The 18,618-nt window shown below is 53.8% G+C and overlaps 1 protein-coding gene across 5 annotated transcripts in view; it reads left to right on the forward strand.

The window, feature by feature from the left end:
* SPECC1 (sperm antigen with calponin homology and coiled-coil domains 1) overlaps positions 1-18,618 on the forward strand; it is a 97,958-nt gene that overhangs the window by 32,741 nt on the left and 46,599 nt on the right. For all 5 annotated transcript variants that reach the window (XM_084822935.1, XM_084822933.1, XM_084822936.1 and 2 more), the window contains 2 exons: positions 13,145-14,682; positions 17,397-17,604. In XM_084822935.1, coding sequence (XP_084679061.1) covers positions 13,145-14,682; positions 17,397-17,604 — 1,746 coding nt within the window. The remainder of the gene's footprint in view (positions 1-13,144; positions 14,683-17,396; positions 17,605-18,618) is intronic.

Below are 18,618 nucleotides of genomic sequence, written 5' to 3' on the forward strand. Positions count from 1 at the left end.
AAGTACTTGAAGAGCGCTATCATATCTCCCCTCAGTCTTCTCTTCTCAAGGCTAAACATGCCCAGTTCTTTCAGTCTCTCTTCATAGGGCTTTGTTTCCAGTCCCCTGATCATCTTTGTTGCCCTCCTTTGAACCCTCTCCAGCTTGTCTGCATCCTTCTTAAAGTGTGGTGCCCAGAACTGGACACAGTACTCCAGATGAGGCCTAACCAGTGCTGAGTAGAGGGGAACTAGTACTTCCCGGGATTTGGAAGCGATGCTTCTATGAATGCAGCCCAAAATAGCATTTGCCTTTTTTGCAGCCACATCACATTGTTGGCTCATATTCAGCTTGTGATCGACGACAATTCCAAGATCCTTCTCGCTCGTAGTGTGGTTGAGCCACGTATCCCCCATCTTGTAACTGTGCATTTGGTTTCTTTTTCCTAGGTGCAGAACTTGGCATTTGTCCCTATTAAATGCCATTCTGTTGTTTTCTGCCCAGCACTCCAGTCTATCCAGATCACTTTGAATTTTGTTTCTGTCTTCCAAAGTATTAGCTATCCCTCCCAATTTTGTGTCATCTGCAAATTTGATCAGCATTCCCTGCACCTCCTCCTCCAAGTCATTAATAAAAATATTGAAGAGCACTGGGCCCAGGACTGAGCCCTGCGGTACCCCACTCGTTACCTCTCCCCAGCTTGAGAAGGTCCCATTGATAAGCACTCTTTGGGTCCGATTCTGTAGCCAACTGTGGATCCACATGATCGTTGTTTCATCTAGCCCACTTCGAGCTAGTTTGCTCATCAGGATATCATGGGGCACTTTGTCGAAAGCTTTGCTGAAGTCGAGGTATATGATGTCTACAGCATTCCCACGGTCTACAAGGGAGGTGACTTGATCAAAAAATGAGATCAGATTTGTCTGGCAGGACTTGTTTTTGACAAATCCATGTTGGCTTCGAGTAATCACTGCATTGTTTTCAAGGTGCTTCCAGATGGATTGCTTTATGATCTGCTCCAGAATTTTCCCAGGGATTGATGTCAGACTGACTGGTCTGTAGTTCCCAGGTTCCTCCTTTTTACCCTTTTTGAAGATAGGGACAACGTTAGCCCTCCTCCAGTCATCTGGCACTTCCCCGGTCCTCCATGATTTCTCAAAGAGAATAGACAGCGGTTCTGAGAGCTCTTCTGCCAGTTCCTTTATGACTCTAGGATGCAGTTCATCTGGCCCTGGAGATTTGAACTCATTCAAAGTAATGAGGTGTTCCTTGACCATATGCCTGTCGATCTCAAGCTGCAATCCTGCCCCTTCAGCCTGTACTTCGCCTTTGCCAGGGGGGTCATAGACCCTCTTTTGGGAGAAGACTGAGCCAAAGTAGGAATTGAGCACCTCTGCCTTTTCTTTGTCCTCTGTTATCATTTTGCCATCCTTATTTAATACCTAAGGAGATGGTGCAAGGGAGACCAGCTAGGGAACATCAGGGTTGCTCCAGTTGGACTGTTCCTCCTCCCTGCCCACCCCCCATCCCGTCTGGGAGATGAGAGGTTAAGCAGGGCCATTCCACCATCCCTGTGGAACGACTGCTTAATTTTTTCCCTCTTCCCTCACCATCCCTTTATCCTCATGTGGGCTGCCTTGCTTTACTGCACAGCTGGCTGGGGAATGCTGGGAGTTGCAGGACTTTTTTCTGTCTGAACAGGCATAGGGTTGTGCCCTTCATTGATTTAAACTGCAGTCCTGTGCACAACTAAACCTGGGAGCAAACCCCAGTGAACATGACAGGACGTTCGCTTGAGTAAATATGCGCAGGATCGCACCATTCATTGATTAATCGGCGAGTTCAATCCGTTTATGGTAACAACAATAGTTCTGAAGCAAGGAAAGTACTTCCTTCGTTTTAAGATGATTCACACATGTGTCTAAGGCCACCTTCGCCAACCTGGTGCCTTCCAGGTCTGTTGGACTACAATTCCCAACAACCCCCAGCCAGCACGGTCAGGGCTGATGAGAGGTGTAGTCCAACCACACTGGGTGGGCTACCCCTGTCCAAGACGACGCCTGGTGTCTGCGGCTCTGCAAGGGCTTCTGTTAAAATTCTAGAAAAAATCCGTGCTCTGATCCGCCAAGGGCCTCTTTTTTACTGGGTGGAGAGCTTTGTGGGTTTTGCTTGCTAAATGGAACTGATTCAGGGACCCAGGGAAGAGCGTTACCCCTTCTCCACCCCCACGGCTCTTTCTCTGAAGTCCGGTCAGGCTCCGCGTTGCATGATCCTATCTCTCAACCTTTTGGTTTGGAGCCTTGCAGATAAAAGCCAGGCCGATTATCACCGATCCTTATCTGTGGACAATTGCATTCCCTTCAGGAAAGTTTTACCCAGCCAGAGGAGAGTCTGTCTGTCTCTCTGTCTCTCTCACGGCTACCAGCACCACCCTCTGGGCAGCATTCCTTCCCGGGCGGTTTCTCCAGCCTCTTTGTTGTAGTCTCCCCACTCAGTCATATGCGATCCAGGTCAGGACGAGCGACCTGTGCTGTGGCATGCCTGTACAAACCACACTACCTTACATCAGTAGAGCATCCATGTTCAAAGGCAGTGTGCCTCTGAACACCAGGTGTTGGGGACTAATTACAGGAGAGAGATACTGCCCCTCATGCCCAGCTTCTGAGTCCCTGTGTGTATTTCTGTGTGTGTTTCTCTCTCTCTTTGTGTTTCCGTGTCTCTATGTGTGTGTTTCTGTGTGTGTCTCTGTATTTGTGTTTCTCTGAGTTAGTGTTTCTCCGTGTGTGGTTTTCTCTCTCTGTTTCTGTGTGTGTGTTTTTGTGTTTCTCTGCATTTATATTTCTTTGTGTGTGTGCATGTGTGTGTCTGTTTCTGTATTTGTGTATCTGTGTGTGTGTTTGCATTTCTTTGGGTGGGTGTGTGTTTCTATATGTGTGTTTCTCTGTGTGTTTGTATGCATCTGGCTGGCATCTGGCTTGCTGGGCACTGTTGGAAACAGGATATTGGGCTGAAATTTAGTGGACCTTTGATCTGAACAGAGAAGCCTCTACACTTCTTCCTTTCTCCTTCAACTTTAGCTGGGCAGGGACACAAAACTGTTCAGAAGGGTTGCATTGTGTTGCTGTTCCACGAAATCAGCAGGAAAAAAGCCACAGCATGTGGCATTGTCTGCAGAATTTAACGTCTTTAGTATTTTGACTTTCACTGAGAGAGAGAAAGAGAGAGAAGCAAGCTTCTAGTCCTTAATGGTTGTGAAGAAACACTGGAAAGTGTGTGGGCAGGTCCTAGTGAAACCTTAGAAGCTGGAGGAGTGGTTGGATAAGATTTCAAGTGATCAAGGAGCACAGCTGCTGTGACCTGAATAGCTCCCTGCTCTTGAACTAGAAAAAGGGATTTAATTTTTTCCCGCAAAACAGTTGCATTGTTGAATCAACCTGAAATGAGGGGATTACTGTGGTTTGCAGGCTTTGCACAGGTGGCAGAACCTAGCTTTTTCATGCTGCAGAATTCGGCTGTTTATTTTTAGTAGCAACCTTAGTTTATATGTGTCTCTTCCAGGAGAGGTTTGTACTGCTGGCCCCAGCATAACCTTAACACCCAGCAACTGCGCTGTTCTGCCTGGCACACTGCCCTTACTAAGCCTCTTGGGAAAGTCAGTTGTCTGGCTTTTTCATTGCTACCTTGGGGAGAAAAAACAACGCAATGCTGAAAAGGAAACTCCACGAAACGCCACTGCGAATCTGTGGCGCGTGTCCCTTTCGAGGTCCGTGTCTTGTGCCCCTGTTCCAGTTTTGTGTGCATTTCAACCTTTGTGATGCAACGGCTTGGCTGAAAGCAAATAGATGTGGGGGAGGGTAAGCCAGCTTTGGAGACCAGAGTACCGTGGGTGAGCGATCCACAGTCTTTTTGCAGCTGATGGATTTTACATACTGATCTGCCCAGCCAGACTGCAGGTCTCTATCCTCTGCGTCGTCTCCCACAAAGCGCACACTCCGCCTTGTTTGGATCAGTAGGGCTGGAGGGCGGGCAGCTTTGCAGGGTTTAGGAAGGAGATCCAGGAGACAGGTGCAGGCAGACACTGGGCCAGCAACCAGAGACCCCATCCAAGAGAATGTCAGCATGACTGAGTGGTTTCCAGCTGCCCATGGGGGTGGGTGTCTCCCCTGGCACCTTTGCATGCCCATGGCAGGAGGATTAGCTGCCTTCCCCCGGGTGTTGGCTGCGTGACTAATCCCTCTGCAAACAGACTTCCTCCAGGCAACAGTGGTGGCTTCTCAGTGCTGGCGCGTCTCTCCCTTTCTCGTGCGAAGACCAAGGGCCACCTGGTGGTGCCCTTTCTGGAGCCGGCGTGGTCCAGAGGTTAGAAAGCTGGAGCTGAGCAATACGGTGGTGTGCGCGCGCGTGTGAATATTGCACAGTACAGCCCGTGCCAGGACTGTAGGAGCGGGTGTCGCACATTTTCCTCTTCCCTCCCCATCCCTTTTTCCTTACGTGTCATGTCCTTTTAGATCAGAAGCCTAAAGAGCAGGGACTGTCTTGTTTCGCTGATTGCATACTAGGCTGCTCCAGGAGCCATTTTTGGGCTCAGAAGCAAGATAATTCTTTAAATAACAACAATAATATGGGGATGCTGCACTGCATCAGGAATGGAAAACATGGCATGCCAGGGAGAAGGCCAGGTAAAGGACCCCCTGTCCCCCTGAAATGCTAGCTTTCTACAGGCATGGAGTATTTGATACGTGGCAGCACTCCAGTGTGCCAGACCCCCATCCCTGCAACTGGAGCTTGAAGTGATACGGGAAGTTCAATGCCAGTTGTGGCATTTCTTTCCTGATGATGCTCCTTGGCCTCTCCCTCTTCAAACAGTCTGTTGCCTGTGGAAGGCAGCATGGAATCGAATGAAAATGAACACTGAATGGGCGGGGGGCTGTTCTGCTTGGCATACTGCCCTTACTAAGCCTCCTGCGCAGCTGATTTGCTGGCTTTTGAATCACTCCCTTGGAAAATGATTCTGTATAGAAAGAGGAAACGTTGGGTAACTCAGCTGCGAATCTGTGGCATGTTGCCCATTTTGAGGACTATTTTGTGCCAGTTTGGGGAGTCTGGGGTCTCCCTCTCCTCCGCCTCCCCATGCCCATAGCCCCTGGAACACTGTCTTCCCTGCCTCCCAAACCTTTATCTACATCCTGTGAATTGTGAAGTTGTTGCCTTCCCATCTTCAGATGACATGGCAAGACGAGACTGTTCCTGCAGGATCCATCCCTCAATAGATGCCCTTTCTCTCTGAACCTGCCTTATAGCGGATCAGAACTTTACCCCCTTTCTTCTCCAAGGTCTCAAGCAGAGAAGGGTCTTTCTTCCTCACTCCCCCCTGTCTGTTTTAACTGGAGATGCCGGGGATCGGACGGGGGGACTCTGCATTCAAAGCAGGGGCTGTACCACCAAGCTGCTACGGCTCTCCCTCTCTCAGTGCAGCCGGCAGTTACCTCTTTCGCTAGCTGTCCAGCTTCCTCCCTGGGCTCTTGTCTGTCTCCCATGGCCAGCTAGGCAATGAGCTCAGTGGAAAATGCTTTTCTTTTTTTAACCAACATTGTTGTTCCACGATGGAGGCTGGGTGGAAACTCCTATCTGCCTCCTGATAAAACTGCCACAGGGCACCTCGGCCAAAAGTCTGCTGTGAACTTTGGCAGCCTGCCCCAACCCAGATGGCTTGCACTACTTCTCCCATCGTCCCAAGCCAGCGTGCCAGTTGCCTGGCACTGGGCGAGGGTGGCAGAACACGCAGCTCTCCAATATTTTGGTTCTGTGCTCCGTGGGGTGGGGGCTCCGTCCGCTGTGTGCTGGCCGGGCCTCCTGTCTGCCTTCAGTCAATGAGCCATGTAACTCAGCTCCAGAGAGACCGCCGCCGAGGGGCCCGCAAGCAAGCGGGGAGCGCAAGAGGTGAGGCGATGCTCTCCCTCTCCTCCTCCTCCTGTTGCTAACTCCCAGGACACTCCTGTGGACCACGCGAGGGTCAGGCGGTCCCGATGGAAGCAACCGGGCTGTGACAGCCTTGGCCGTTTTTTTGTCTCCTGGTACCAGGGGCAGCCTGGACGGGCACCTACCTACCCCAGCAGGGGCCCACGGACAAGAGCCCCCTGGACCCGCGCCTCCTCTTTCCCGTTGCAGCCTGCTCGCTCCCCTGCCTCTTGCCCCGGCCCAGGTGAAGGAGGAGCAGCGGATGCCGCAGCCTCCTGGCTCCCCGGCGGCAAGGAGGAGGGCGAGGAGGAGGACGAGCAAGAGCGGCTGGTGACTATGGTGGTGAGAAGGTCTCCTCGCGGAGGGAGGGGGCAAATTGCGGGGATCTAGCCCAAGGGCTTTGGAAAGCCGAGAACCGGCACTCCATCATCCTCTCCAGCACCCTTCAGGTTTTTTGGGTGACCCATGGCAAGTGTGCCCTCCTCCTCCTTGCTGTTGCTGCTGCCAGTTCACTCCCCTCTCCCCTGGGCCCTCTGGGAGGGGAGATGGCTGGGTGCGCGGAGGCTGCTGCTCCTCCTCTAGTCACTCCTGTCACCATTCATTTGCTGGGGGGGGGGGCGGCAGTGTCTGGGGCCCGACTTAGCATGTTTAGCAGTAGTACATGCAAAGCAGGGGGTGTGGAGTCTTGTTCTGTCAAGGGCCACATTCCCTTGGGGGTATGCTGAGTGCTGAGCATAGCCAGAGCCAAAATGGTTGGAACACCCTCTTTTCTATGTCTGCTACCCTTTCTTTCTTGCTGACACCCCCTTCTCTCTCTTTCTCTCTCCTTCTCTCTGTGACACCCCTTCTCTCTCCCACCCCCTCTCTCTGACACCCCCTTCTGTGTGTGTGTGTGTGTGAGAGAGAGAGACCCCTCTCTCTCTCTCTGGCACCCCTCTCTTTCTGTCTCATTGTCTGATAGTCCTTTTTCTCTTTCTCTCCCTCTCACTGGCACCCTCTCTCTCTCTGACATCCCCTTTTCTCACTTGCACATGCAGTCTCTCCCTCCTCCTCCCCACCCCTGTCGGTGGAGGGACAGATTGCTCTTGCCAGAGGCCTGATCACTCGCAAAGAGCTTTCGAAATTAGGCCAAGGGCCCCAGGTTGCCCAGCCCCGAATCTCCCACGAGACCCTGGCATCCAGAGGGCGGGACCCCTACGACTATGAAGTCCAGAGTCCAAAATGACCTCTGTGCACCACAGTATCCACCTAGAGATAGCAAACAAACAGGAGGTGGCAGCAGGACCAGTCGGCTCCTGATTAGGCGGGGGGGGCCCTGCTCAGGCGATGGGCCTCAGCAGGCGCCCGTGGATGCCAGCCTCGGACGCCAACCCTGCTTGCTGGCGTTGAGTTACCTTGAGACCAGCTGGAGGCCGTTTCATAAAACATGGAAGCAGCGAGCATGTTCCCGGTTTGCGGAAATTTTAGAACGCTGTCTTGGGAAGAAGCATGGCCTGTGCTGAACGTTGGCAACTGTGACCGCTTTGCACCCCACACTCCCCCCTCCCCCCAACTACCCTGACACATAGCTGGAGCCGAGAGCGGAGCACCGTCGCTGTGCTTGGCCTTGGCCGGCCAGATGGCAACCAGCGCAAGCACGTGGCTGCGCCTGACGAGGCCCTGGGCAAAGGCACCGCGGTGCTTCCTGCACGCCCTCCTCTGGGTGGAGACAGCCCCCCGCGCGCTCCGCAGCCGCTTCCCAAGGCCTCGTCCTTACCCACACGTACCTCCCCACCGCTGTCATCTCCCCTTTGGGGCTTTGGCGACTGTCAGGGGCCCTCCTGGGAGCCACACACAGGAATGGGTGACTCACGCCCTGGAACAGACGGCCCTCGGGGGCTGGGGGGAAACAGATTTTTTTTCTTTCCCCTCCCCCATGGGGGCCAGCAAGGGGGAATTGGGCTGGTGGTGTGTTTAGTGAGGTCATCAGGCGTACTGGGCTGAGCAGAACCTCAGCAGCAGTCAGTTGTTCTCCTGCCCGCTTTCTCTTCCCCAAAACTAGGAATCCTCCCCCAGATCCAGGCTGACAAGGCCAAGAGCGCTGTTCTGCACTCGTACAAATCCGGAAAGAGTGGAGAAGTGTGTGCCAAACGGGGTGTTTTTTGCTGTCTTGCTGGGGGGGGGCGTTTTTATTTGTTTGGAAAAGGTTGAAGCGAGGAGAAGGAGGAGGAGGCTCGCTCATTTAATTTTTGCGGCCTTAAGCACATTGTCCAGAACATCTTAAAAATTAGGATTATGGTCGCTAGAAGCAAAGTGGGGGATGGAAAGGGTATGGGGTACTTCTGCGGCATTAAGATATAAGGTAGCTTTCTCCAACCTTGTGCCCTTCAGATGTTTATTTTTATTTATTGAAAGTATTTTCATGCTGCTCCTCGGCCAAAAATGCTCCTGGAGCCACTTACTTGCAATCAGTAAGACAAGACGCTCCCTGCACTGCAGGCTTACAGTCTAAAACGACACAGCACAAAAGGAAAAAGCGGTGGAGAGGGAAGAGGGAAAAAATAAAGCCGATCTTCAGCAGGACTGGTGGAATGGCCCTGTTCCCCCCTCATCTCCCTCTGGGACTCCAGCTCCCATCAGCCCCACCCAGCAGAGTCCATGGTCAGGGATGCTGGGAGTTGTAGTCTAATGCATCTGGAGGGCATCAGGTTGGGGTAACCTGGTATAAGGCGTCTCCCCAAAAATTATCTGTGGAGATCAGGAGGTTTGGTGTTATGGTCACCTCTGCAAATACTCGTAAATACTGAGAAACTGAGCTTCCTAAAAAGCATTTTTTGCGAATGGTGGGCGAGCGGGAAGGTGGAGGAACGCGGCATGCCAAATGGGACATTTTGAAATAGGAGGGAAAGGGGCTTGGCCGTAAAGAGGCAACGTACATTGAACAGGGGCCCCTAGTAAAAGGTTTTCTTTAAAAAACTCCACATGCTGGTCTGGGGCTTTGCTTTTGCTAAACTTGCAGATTCTCCAGTTGATTGCAAACACACCTGGCCCCCAGTTTTAGACACGTCGGGGCTGGGGCACGGAACGGGAGGCCCTCCTTTTGCCGGATCCTTCCCTATGGAAACGCCGGCAGAGCCTCGAGCATCAGCCAGCCGGGTCACGGCCTGGCCACGCGTTCCGCACGGGGTGCCTGGGGGCTGCTCTGCTGGCAACGGGCGGGGCCCTGCTCCCGTCCGAAGGCCATTGCGGAGGGAAGAAAATGGCAGCTGTCAAATGGAGCGTTTCTTTCGGAAGCCTCCGCTCCCCCAGTGGAAATGGTGGGCATTGTGTGCGCGCTGGCCGCGGGGATGGCTAGGCACATTTTATGGGCCTTCTTGGGACCTGGGGGGGGGGCAGCGCTAATGCAGGGGTGCTGCCACATCTGACTGGTTCTGATCTTGTGCGCGTAACTGTGCGCATTTATAAGCCAGTAGCCTTTGCACATTTAATAGCAATGCTCTTTCTCCCCGGGGGCAACCCGGAAACCGCAACTCTGTGGGTCGTGTAGAATCGCACAGTCCACACCTGGCTGGGGGATGGTGGGAGTTGTAGTCCGAGACATCAGGCATTGCACTAGGATGGGGAAGGCTGATCTAGAGCAAGAGCGGGGGTACCTGTTGCCATTCCACATGTTGTACTACAGGACCCATAACCCCCACCACTAGCCATCCTGCCTGGGGTTGATGGGCATTGGTGTCCAACAATGTCTGAGGGGGAACCCAGTGTTTTCTATTCCAGCCTTCTGACCTGGTGCACTTCAGATGCATCAAACTACAACTCCCATTCTCCCCGGGCCAGTGTGGCCATGACTGGGTCAGACTGCGTGTCCATCTAAGCCAGGAGTCGGGGGGGGACCCAGCAACTCTCCAGCTCTTGGGACTACAATGCCCATCATCCCTGGCCACCGGGCATGCCAGCTGCAGCAGATGGGAGTTGTAGTGGAGGTGCCAGGGTTGGCGAAGCCTGGTCTATTCTGACTGGGATCGGCCCTCCAGCTTCTTCAGCAGAGAAGGGTTTTTCCCATCACCTTCTACCTGAGGTCTCTTTGTTTCAGACCCTGGGGCAACATCCCTCCCTCCCGGGGTCCCCCAAAGGCCACCCCCTTCAGTCCTACCACTGAGCTATAGTCGTCCCCCCCGCCCTCTTACCCAGGACTTAGACTGGGGGCCTACCATGGGCTGTGACTGCTCAGAGACCCCCAGATCCCCCCTTTAAGGCACTCCAGGGAATGGGACTTTTGCCACATCAGCCTTTCCAGTTGGCATTTGTCAGGCAAAATGACGTTTCTGGATCGTCGGCCAGCCGTGCTATAAATACGAAGCGCTTGCCCTTCTGCCCTTGTGCGGTCATCATGCTACGGGCGCCTGCTTTCTCCGGCTGGTTCACAGTGGCGTAGATTCTGGCTTGGCCCTGCTGACAAGGGCTGCGGGTCTCTTAACCAAAGGTCCCCGCCTCCGTCAGAGCCCTTTCTTGGGGAAAGCCAGGGAGTTGGATTAAGCTGCTTCAAACCCCATTTCAGTTTGTCCTTTGGCCCAATCTCGGACGCCCTGTTCCCAATAACTAAGCCAAGGTGTGTGTGATTCAGCCTTCCCCCAAGCTGGCACCCTCCAGATGTGTTGGACTACAACTCCCATCATACCGCACCCCTAATTCCATTCTCCCACATGTCTTTGGTTGTGTCAGTTTGTCGACCTAACCTACCGAGCAGGGTTATTGTGAAAATAAAATGGCACAGGGTAGAGATCCATGTATGCTGCTTTTAGCTTGTTGAAACAAAGGTGACATATAAATGTAATGTTAATAATAAGAATAAGAATTTCTAGATCAACCTTCCCCCATTTGGTGCCCTCCAAATTTTTTAGACCAGAACTCCCAGCATTCCTGAAAATGGACCATTCTGGCTGGGGTGGATGGGCGCTGAAATCCCAAACCTCTGGAGGATGCCAAGTGGGGAAGGCTGAATCAGGTTGTAAGTCCCTTGGGACAGAGAGTTGTCTTCTCTTTCTTTGGAAAGCAGCATGCACAGGGACGTTATAATAATGACGATAACGGTAACAATGGAAGGAACTAACACGTAAATGCCTGTAACTACAATAACAACGTGTGGGTCGTATTGCTCTTAACAGTCAGGAGAAACTTCCTGACTGTTACAGCAATACGACAGTGGAACCCATTCCCTAGGGAGGTGGTGGGCTTTCCCACGCTGGAGGCGTTCAAGACGAGGCTGGACAGCCACCTGTCGGGGATGCTCTGACTTGGATTCCTGCACTGAGCAGGGGGTTGGACTTGATGGCCTTGTAGGCCCCTTCCAACCCTGCTATTCTATGATTCTGTGTTCTTCCCGTTAACTCCTGCAACTGTTTCTCCCTCTTACGTTGTCACCCTTATGGCTGTCTTTAGATTATAAGCTCCTCGGGACAGACATCCGCCAGCTCCATGCTTTAAAAAGTGCCATTGACAGGGACATTGCTATTTATATCATGATCATTACTGTTATTATAATTATTTTTATTGTTTTGATAGCGGCGGTGGTGGTATCAGTAGCGGTAGTAGAGTTGAAATCTTGATAAAAACTCTTGCACAGATCCATCAGAAAGTGGTAATTTTAGATGGATTTTTCTTCCCATCTTTCTTTGATGCTTTTAACAAAAAGGCCGTACCTCAGGGCTGTAATCTGGCGCACACTTACCTCTAGGAGTAAGGCCCACCGCAGACAGCAGGCCTTACTTCTGAGTAAACATGCCTAAGGGTGTGATGTAAAACAAACCAGACCGGCAAGGCAATAAATAACAAACGGTTAACTTTGAGAATCAAAAGCCGGACAGGGAATTGAGTCAGCGGACCTGACGCCAATTGAACGATTGTGCAATTTTAAAATACAAGGCAGGGGGGGCACCATTAGCAGCCCTCGGAAAGGCAAGTGGAAAAAGCTGTGCGGGGCGCAGCCCCTGTTTCCTGGTTCCGCAAGCTGCAGCTGCCGAAATGCGGCCGGGGCATGTGTGGGCTGTTGGCACCGTGTCCAGAGAGAATGCCTGCAATCTCTCCCCCCTCTGCCCCCCAGAAACACTGCACCCTTTGTCCTGGGCCTTTTATGAAGCCCGTTGCACAACACAGAGCCGGTACTGTGCTTTCCTTGATGCAAAATGCCCCTTCCTCCCCCCCTTCTAGAGCGTGTGTGTTTTTTGCAGGGTGGTATCTTTCCATCAGCCTAATTGTTCTGGATTTTCATGTCAGGAGAAAGTGGAGATGGCCCTTTGGGGTACAGGCTGCCTCAGTACAGATGTGACCAACTTCAGCCTTCGCGAGGGCAGGGGCTGCATTCCATTCTCCAGCCGGTGATCTGGGAGGGGGCAGAAGTCTGTCCATCTGCTACACAAGCCAGACCCTCTTGCAGTGGGTTCGGACAGTCTGCACCTTCTAGCGCTAAGCTGGGGGTGGGAGACTTGCGGCTCACTGGAGGTTTTGGCCTACAACTCTCAACATTGGCCGGCTAGGGCCAATGGAAGTGGCAAGCCAAAAGCGATAAAATATATGTGTTTTTTGATGAAGAGGCTATCGTTAAGATGATGTGGATGATATTTTAGCAGAACCATAGTTTAAAGCGTTGCTTGTCCCGATTCAGGCATCATGCGGAACTGCAGGTAGCTGGAAAACAGACGCGAAAGCTTCTGATCTCTTTGCGGGTGCACTGGAGGCGGTGGCGGCGGGGGGGGGGGAGTGTGGAGCATGTGAGCCCAGCATTCCGGCACGTAATGATAGAACATCATTAGTCATTGTGCCCGAATGCAGCCTCTGTGCCAAGCGGTCCAAACCTCTGAGCCTTTCCCGGTCGGCTCCACACCCAAGCCTCTCTTCTTCTTTTGCCGGTCGAGGTCAAGTGTCAAAGCGTGTTCCTTTCGGCCTCTGCCTTGGCAGCCTTATCAAGGGCCGTGTTGTCTAGGAATGATGGGAGTTGCAGCCCAGGTTGAGCAGCAGGTTGTGGGAATGCCGCCCTGCCGCCCACCTGCAACGCTCACCTGTTGCTTCCCTGTGTCGTTCTGCCTCTTTCCCCCCGTTGTCGAGTTTGGGATTGGAAGCACTTAGGGTGGGAGCCAGTCTTCTTGTCCTCTGTAAAGTGCCGGGCAGACAGACGCCCCTGTTTAGATCAGTCTGCGTCTTCACTGCCTTTCTCCTCCTCCTCCTTTCCCAGGTTCCATCCCATCCTCGAAGCGTACCGGGATCCCAGCGCCTCGGGAGCTGCCGACTGCGGTAGCCCGAGAAAAGGCGGTCCTGAGACCCCGGAAGGCCCAGCCCAGCCCAGCCTCCTCGGGAACACCAACCCCCACCAAGCACTCTCGGCCGACCCTCAAGTCCAGGAATGAGGCGGAGGTCGTCGACCGGGCGCTCCTGGAGTCCCAGGTCAAGGAGCTCTTGGCCGAAGCCAAGACGAAAGATTCTGAGATCACCAAACTCCGGAGTGAGCTGAAGAAGCGGCAAGACAAAGAACCACTGGGGAACTGCGACCCCGCCAGCCCGTCGGACCCGAGCGGGGACCTGTTGCCAGCTGAGACAGAGCCGCTGATCCGGACTCTCCGGGAGGAAAACCAGACTTTCCAGCGGGAGCTCTTGAGCCTGGGAGAAGAGAACCAGCGGCTCAAGGAGAAACTGGGTCGCCTGGAGCACTCGCCGTGGTCGGACACCGTGAGCAGCAGCAGCCTCCCGACCCCCACCGCGCAAGAGTCCAGCTTCGGCAGCCCCATGAAGCACCCCCCGGGCGGCGGCGGGGGCAGCGGTGGCCCCTGCTTGAACGGGCCCCCGCTGCGGAACTCCGGCTCCTCCAGCAGTGATGTGACCAAAGCTTCCCTCTCGCCCGACGCGTCGGACTTCGAGCACATCCTGGACGTCCCGTCGCGGCCAGCCTCGTCCTCCAGCAGCAACCCCGTCAAGACCTCCCGGTGCTCCCCCTCGGGGAGCTCACCCAACAACGCCAGCGACCTCTCCGTGGCCTCCCTGACAGAGAGGATCCAGCGGATGGAGGAGAACCACCACTGCACGGCGGAGGAGCTGCAGGCCACGCTGCAGGAGCTCTCGGACCAGCAGCAGGTGGTCCAGGAGCTGACGGCTGAGAACGAGAAGCTCGCTGAAGAGAAGGCCCTGCTGGAGAGCTCCTTCTGCCAGCACCGGGAGCGGGCCGAGCAGCTGAGCCACGAGAACGAGAAGCTGGCCGCCCTCCTGCAGGAGCGGCCCAAGAGTGACGAGAGCACAGCCAAGGCCCACGAGCTGGAGCAGAGGTGCGCCGAGCTGCAGGAGAAGGCCCGGTTCGAGCGGGAGAAGATGCTCAACATCCAGCAGCAGCTCACCAGCAGCCTCCGGAGCCTGGAGCGGGAACACCAGGACACCCAGGCGGCCCTCAAGGGCCTGCGGGAGGAGAACGAGCGGCTGGCCGTCCTCCTGGAGGCGGAACGGCAGAGCAGCGCGGCTCTGGCCAGGACCCTGGAGGACTGCAAGGTCTCCCTGGAGGGCCTGAAGATCGAGAGCGGCTCGCTCCGGTCCCAGCTGGAGAGCGAGCGGCGGAAAGCTGTGGCGATGGACGCCACGGGGGGCGACGCCGGCTGCTCAGGCGTCCAGGAGATGCTGAAGGGGGCCCGGGCCGAGAAGGACCAGCTGGAGCTCGCTTGCACGGAGCTCAAGCAGGAGCTCTTGAAGGCGCACAGCGAGGTGAAGACCCTGCAAGGGCAGCTGACCAAGGTAAGGCCCAGATAGCGAAATGGGACCTTCAGGTTCAGGGCAGTGTACCTGAGCAGCAGCGGGAGAGAGCTATTGCCCTCACGCTCTTCTCGCGGGCTTCCCATCTGAGCAGCTGTGTGGCCCCTGTGGGGAAACAGGATACTGGATTAAATAGGCCAGAGGTGGGGAACCTCAGCCCTGGAGGCCACATCCGGCCCTCCAGGGGTTCCCCAGATAGCCACACCCCTTCCTCTGACCCCACCCCCTTTCTCTCGACCACCAATCGTTTGATGGCTTCCCAGCTTTTGTGCAGATTCTCCCCCCCCCCCCGTTCTAAAAGGTTGAAATGCCTCTCCAAAGGCTGAGTTACCATCAGCAAGCACTTCAAGCTAAAATAAGCTGGTATTTTTGGCCCTGCCTCTTTGCCTTTGGCCCTGCCCACCCCTGGAATGCAGCCCCCGAGAGCTTCTGTGACATGGAATGCGGCCCTCCAGCTAAAAGAGGTTCCACACCCCTGAAATAGAACACGGTGGGTTCTGGATGGCCTTTCTGGGGAACTGTACGAGCCCTCGATCCAGGGTTCAAGGCATGGCGTAGAGAAAAGCTGTCCCAGACAATGGTTTGCTGGCTGGAATCGCAGCTGGGGTGTCGGTCCAAAGGGGAGTGGGAGGCAGTGAGATAACGAGGCCGGCTGGAACGGGGTACAGGAGGGTAACGAGGCAGATGCACAGAAGCCCCGGGGCTGACCTGAACCCATTTGCAGAAAGGGGCCATCGTTCGGTGGTAGAGTGGGACGAGCGTGCCCACTCCCAGCTTTCCTGACCATTGGCCCTGCTGGCTGGGGTGATGGGAGCTGAACTCCAAAACCTCTGGAGGGCACCAGGTGGGGCAGCCTCTTGTAGGCAGTACTGAACTAGGTGGGCCAACAGTCTGGCTCAGTATAGACCTGCTTCCTGTGTCCCTGTTTGAATCAGACCTTTATTCAGAACCATGCGGTCTAGGATCTTACTTTGCCATAGCTTGGTAACAGCATTTCTTGTTAGGGCTGGGAAGGACCCCCTGTCTGAGACCCCCAGAGAGCCACACCAATCAATCCTGAGCTGGGCAGACCGAGGGTCTCCCTTGGCATAAGACATTTTCCTTGGGTGACTGGATGGCGCTGCATTACGCTAACACACCCCTTCCCCTTCCCCACCCCTTTCTGGGTCCGGCCTTTCAGTGCTTCCGCCTACTCTCCCAGGCAGATGGGCCTCATCAGCAGCTCGGGTTTCTGCCCGGGTCCAGGTGTTCCTCTCGGCCTCTGAATGTGTGTGCGCGCGCCTGTTAATTCTCTCGTTGGGTAACCCAAGCCTGCAATTAACCTTCACCCAGCTCGGAAACCCACTCCCTGTCCCAGTTCGAGGTGCGGCCTGTGGGAAGGGCCGTTGCTGCGGAGGAAGGGGCGAAAAGGGAGCCCTGCCAAAAATCGCCACCTGGTTTATGGGGATTGGAATCTCGAGATGCCTTTTTGGCCAGAGTCGGTGGTGACTGCAGCTGCTGGGGGGTGGGGAGGCGGAGGGGGCGCTGTCCCCTCCAGAGAGCTCGCAGGGGGCAGGGCTGTGTGAACTCCGACGGAGAAACTGATGAAATGTTTTTGACTTGGGTTTTATTGCTGGGTTTTGTTTTTGAAAAAACACGTTTCCTATATTTTATTCTTTCCTTCCTCTGCACTCCAGCCCCGGTTCTCACTGAGGTGATAAAATCTGTGGCTAGGCCAGCCTCGCCCAAGCGGGTGCCCTCCAGACCGCAACTCCCATCACCCCAAACCTGCAGCGGCCATGCTCTGGAGGACACCAGCTTGGGGAAGACTGAGCTAAGCCCAGGGATGGACAGAAAGTAGATCTCCAGAAGTTTTGGACGACAACTCCCAATATTCCATGCCGGCAGGGGCTTGTGGGAGCTGAAGTCCCAAACAGCTGGAGATCTACCTTCTGCCCAAACTGCAGGCTCATGTGACAGAATCTTTCCAATTTTTTAAAGAGGGGCACCATTCTGCACGGGTGATGCACAACCTAATATCCCTTCTGAATGTGTCACATGCTCTCCACATTATGGAGCAGGGTTGCAACTAAACATCACTGGCCCCCATGCAGAGCTGAGAGGGTACGTCCCACGTCCCAGCTGGAAGAACCCAAAGATAACTTCCTGATTTCGGGGCACAGTCCTGTGCATGTTCAGACAGAAATAAACCCTACAGCTCCCTGTATTCCCCCGTGTAGGACTGCGTCCTTAGACTCCGTTCCCTCTCTGTTAAACGAGAGTAACTGTAACCACAACATGCTCTGGATTAGAGACAGGTGACTCTGTCCATTTTGGTTTCCCTCCGTTTCTCATTTTCCCCGATCTTAAATTCGGTTCTTCTCAAATGTTGGCTGTTTCTCTAGCGTGACGTTTGGTTCTTGTATGCCGTTTTTTGATTGGAGAACTCCGTTGTGAAATCCAGAGAAGTGCAGGTTTCGACCGGTCGCTGAGTTTCAGGACGCACAGCGGTTTGAAAGTGTGAAATTGGGTAGCCCATTTCTCCCGCACCCTTACTAGGGACGGGGGGATAAAATGACAGCCGAGAGCGTCTCGGGAACCCATGTCCAGGCCTCGCAATCGCTGCCTCTCTGTGCTCCCATGGCAGCATCCTTCTACGGGCAGGCCTGCCGCAGTATCTCAGACTTCTTCCTGCCCCCCCACCCCATTTCGCCCAGGTTGAGAAGGAAAGCGAGCAGCTGAAGGAGACGTGCGACCGGCAGGCCAAGCAGATGAGCCTGACCAGCCTCAGTCTGCAGGAGAAGACGGTGGAGAACGAAGCAGAGATCAAGAACCTGAAGGAGACCATCTTTGAGCTGGAAGACCAGGTGGAGCAGCACCGGGCGCTAAAGTTGCATGACAACCAGATCATCAGCGACTTGGAGAGTAAGTGGAAGACAAATCGGCCTGCCCACATGTCTAAAAGAAGAGAAAATCTCATGTATTTGTTGATTTGGTTCAGCTTTCCCAGCCTGTTGCCCTCGAGATGGGTTGGACTACAATGCCCATCATCCCAAGCCAGCACGTCCGTTGTACCGTGGGAGTCGCAGTCCAGCACACCTGGAGGGCACCAGGTTGGGGGAAGGCCGGTCTGAATTTAAATCCAAAAATAGAGAATGTGTCTCAAGCTGCTGCGTCTTGAGGACTTATCTCTTTTTGGATCTATTTTGGATGCTTTCCAGTTTTCTCATACATTCTGGTCTAAATTAACGTGTTTGCAAGCCAACTTGGGTCTGGAGGAATTGCCATAGATTCCCCCTTGCCACCCCTCCAAAAAAGAAAAGAAAAAAGAAAGGAATAAATTTCAATTTGGCCCTTCCCACCCTAATAGGTGAGCGATGTCGTCATGCCAGTGTCGAAGCATCAGTTATCAGCTGGTCAAGATCAGTTACCACATGGGCAAGATCCTCTGGATCAGCCGGCGTCGGACAAGAATGCACGATTGCCACCTGCTGGCAAAACTAGAAACGTCAGCCTGTTTTTTTAATTGTAATTTGTTTATTTATTGATTACATGTTTGTATAGCCCTCTGGGCTGTTCACAAAACAAAATGTAAAACAGAACAGCATAGTAAAACAAAAAAATGAAAAACCTTGGGAAGTATCCAGTGTTAGTCCAACAGAGAGTAGACCCATTGAAATGAATGGGAGTTAAGTTAGTCATGACTCAGCTAAGTCCCATTCATTTCAGTGGGCCTACTCTGTGTAGGACTAAGGTTGGATACTATGTTTAAAATAGAATAAAACCCAAGTAGTAACCAAGATAAAAGCCAGCAGCACCACAATGGACTAACACCATTTTTAAAACTGGAGGACTCAAAAGCCTAGGGAAATGAAAAGGTCTTTCCCTGCAGCTGAAAAAACCACAACGAAGGTGCCAGGCGAGTCTCTCTGGGAAGCG

The sequence above is a fragment of the Heloderma suspectum genome, chromosome 16 (assembly GCF_057233095.1).
Source record: "Heloderma suspectum isolate Gila_16-S chromosome 16, 16-S_ref, whole genome shotgun sequence".
Lineage (NCBI taxonomy): Eukaryota > Metazoa > Chordata > Lepidosauria > Squamata > Helodermatidae > Heloderma > Heloderma suspectum.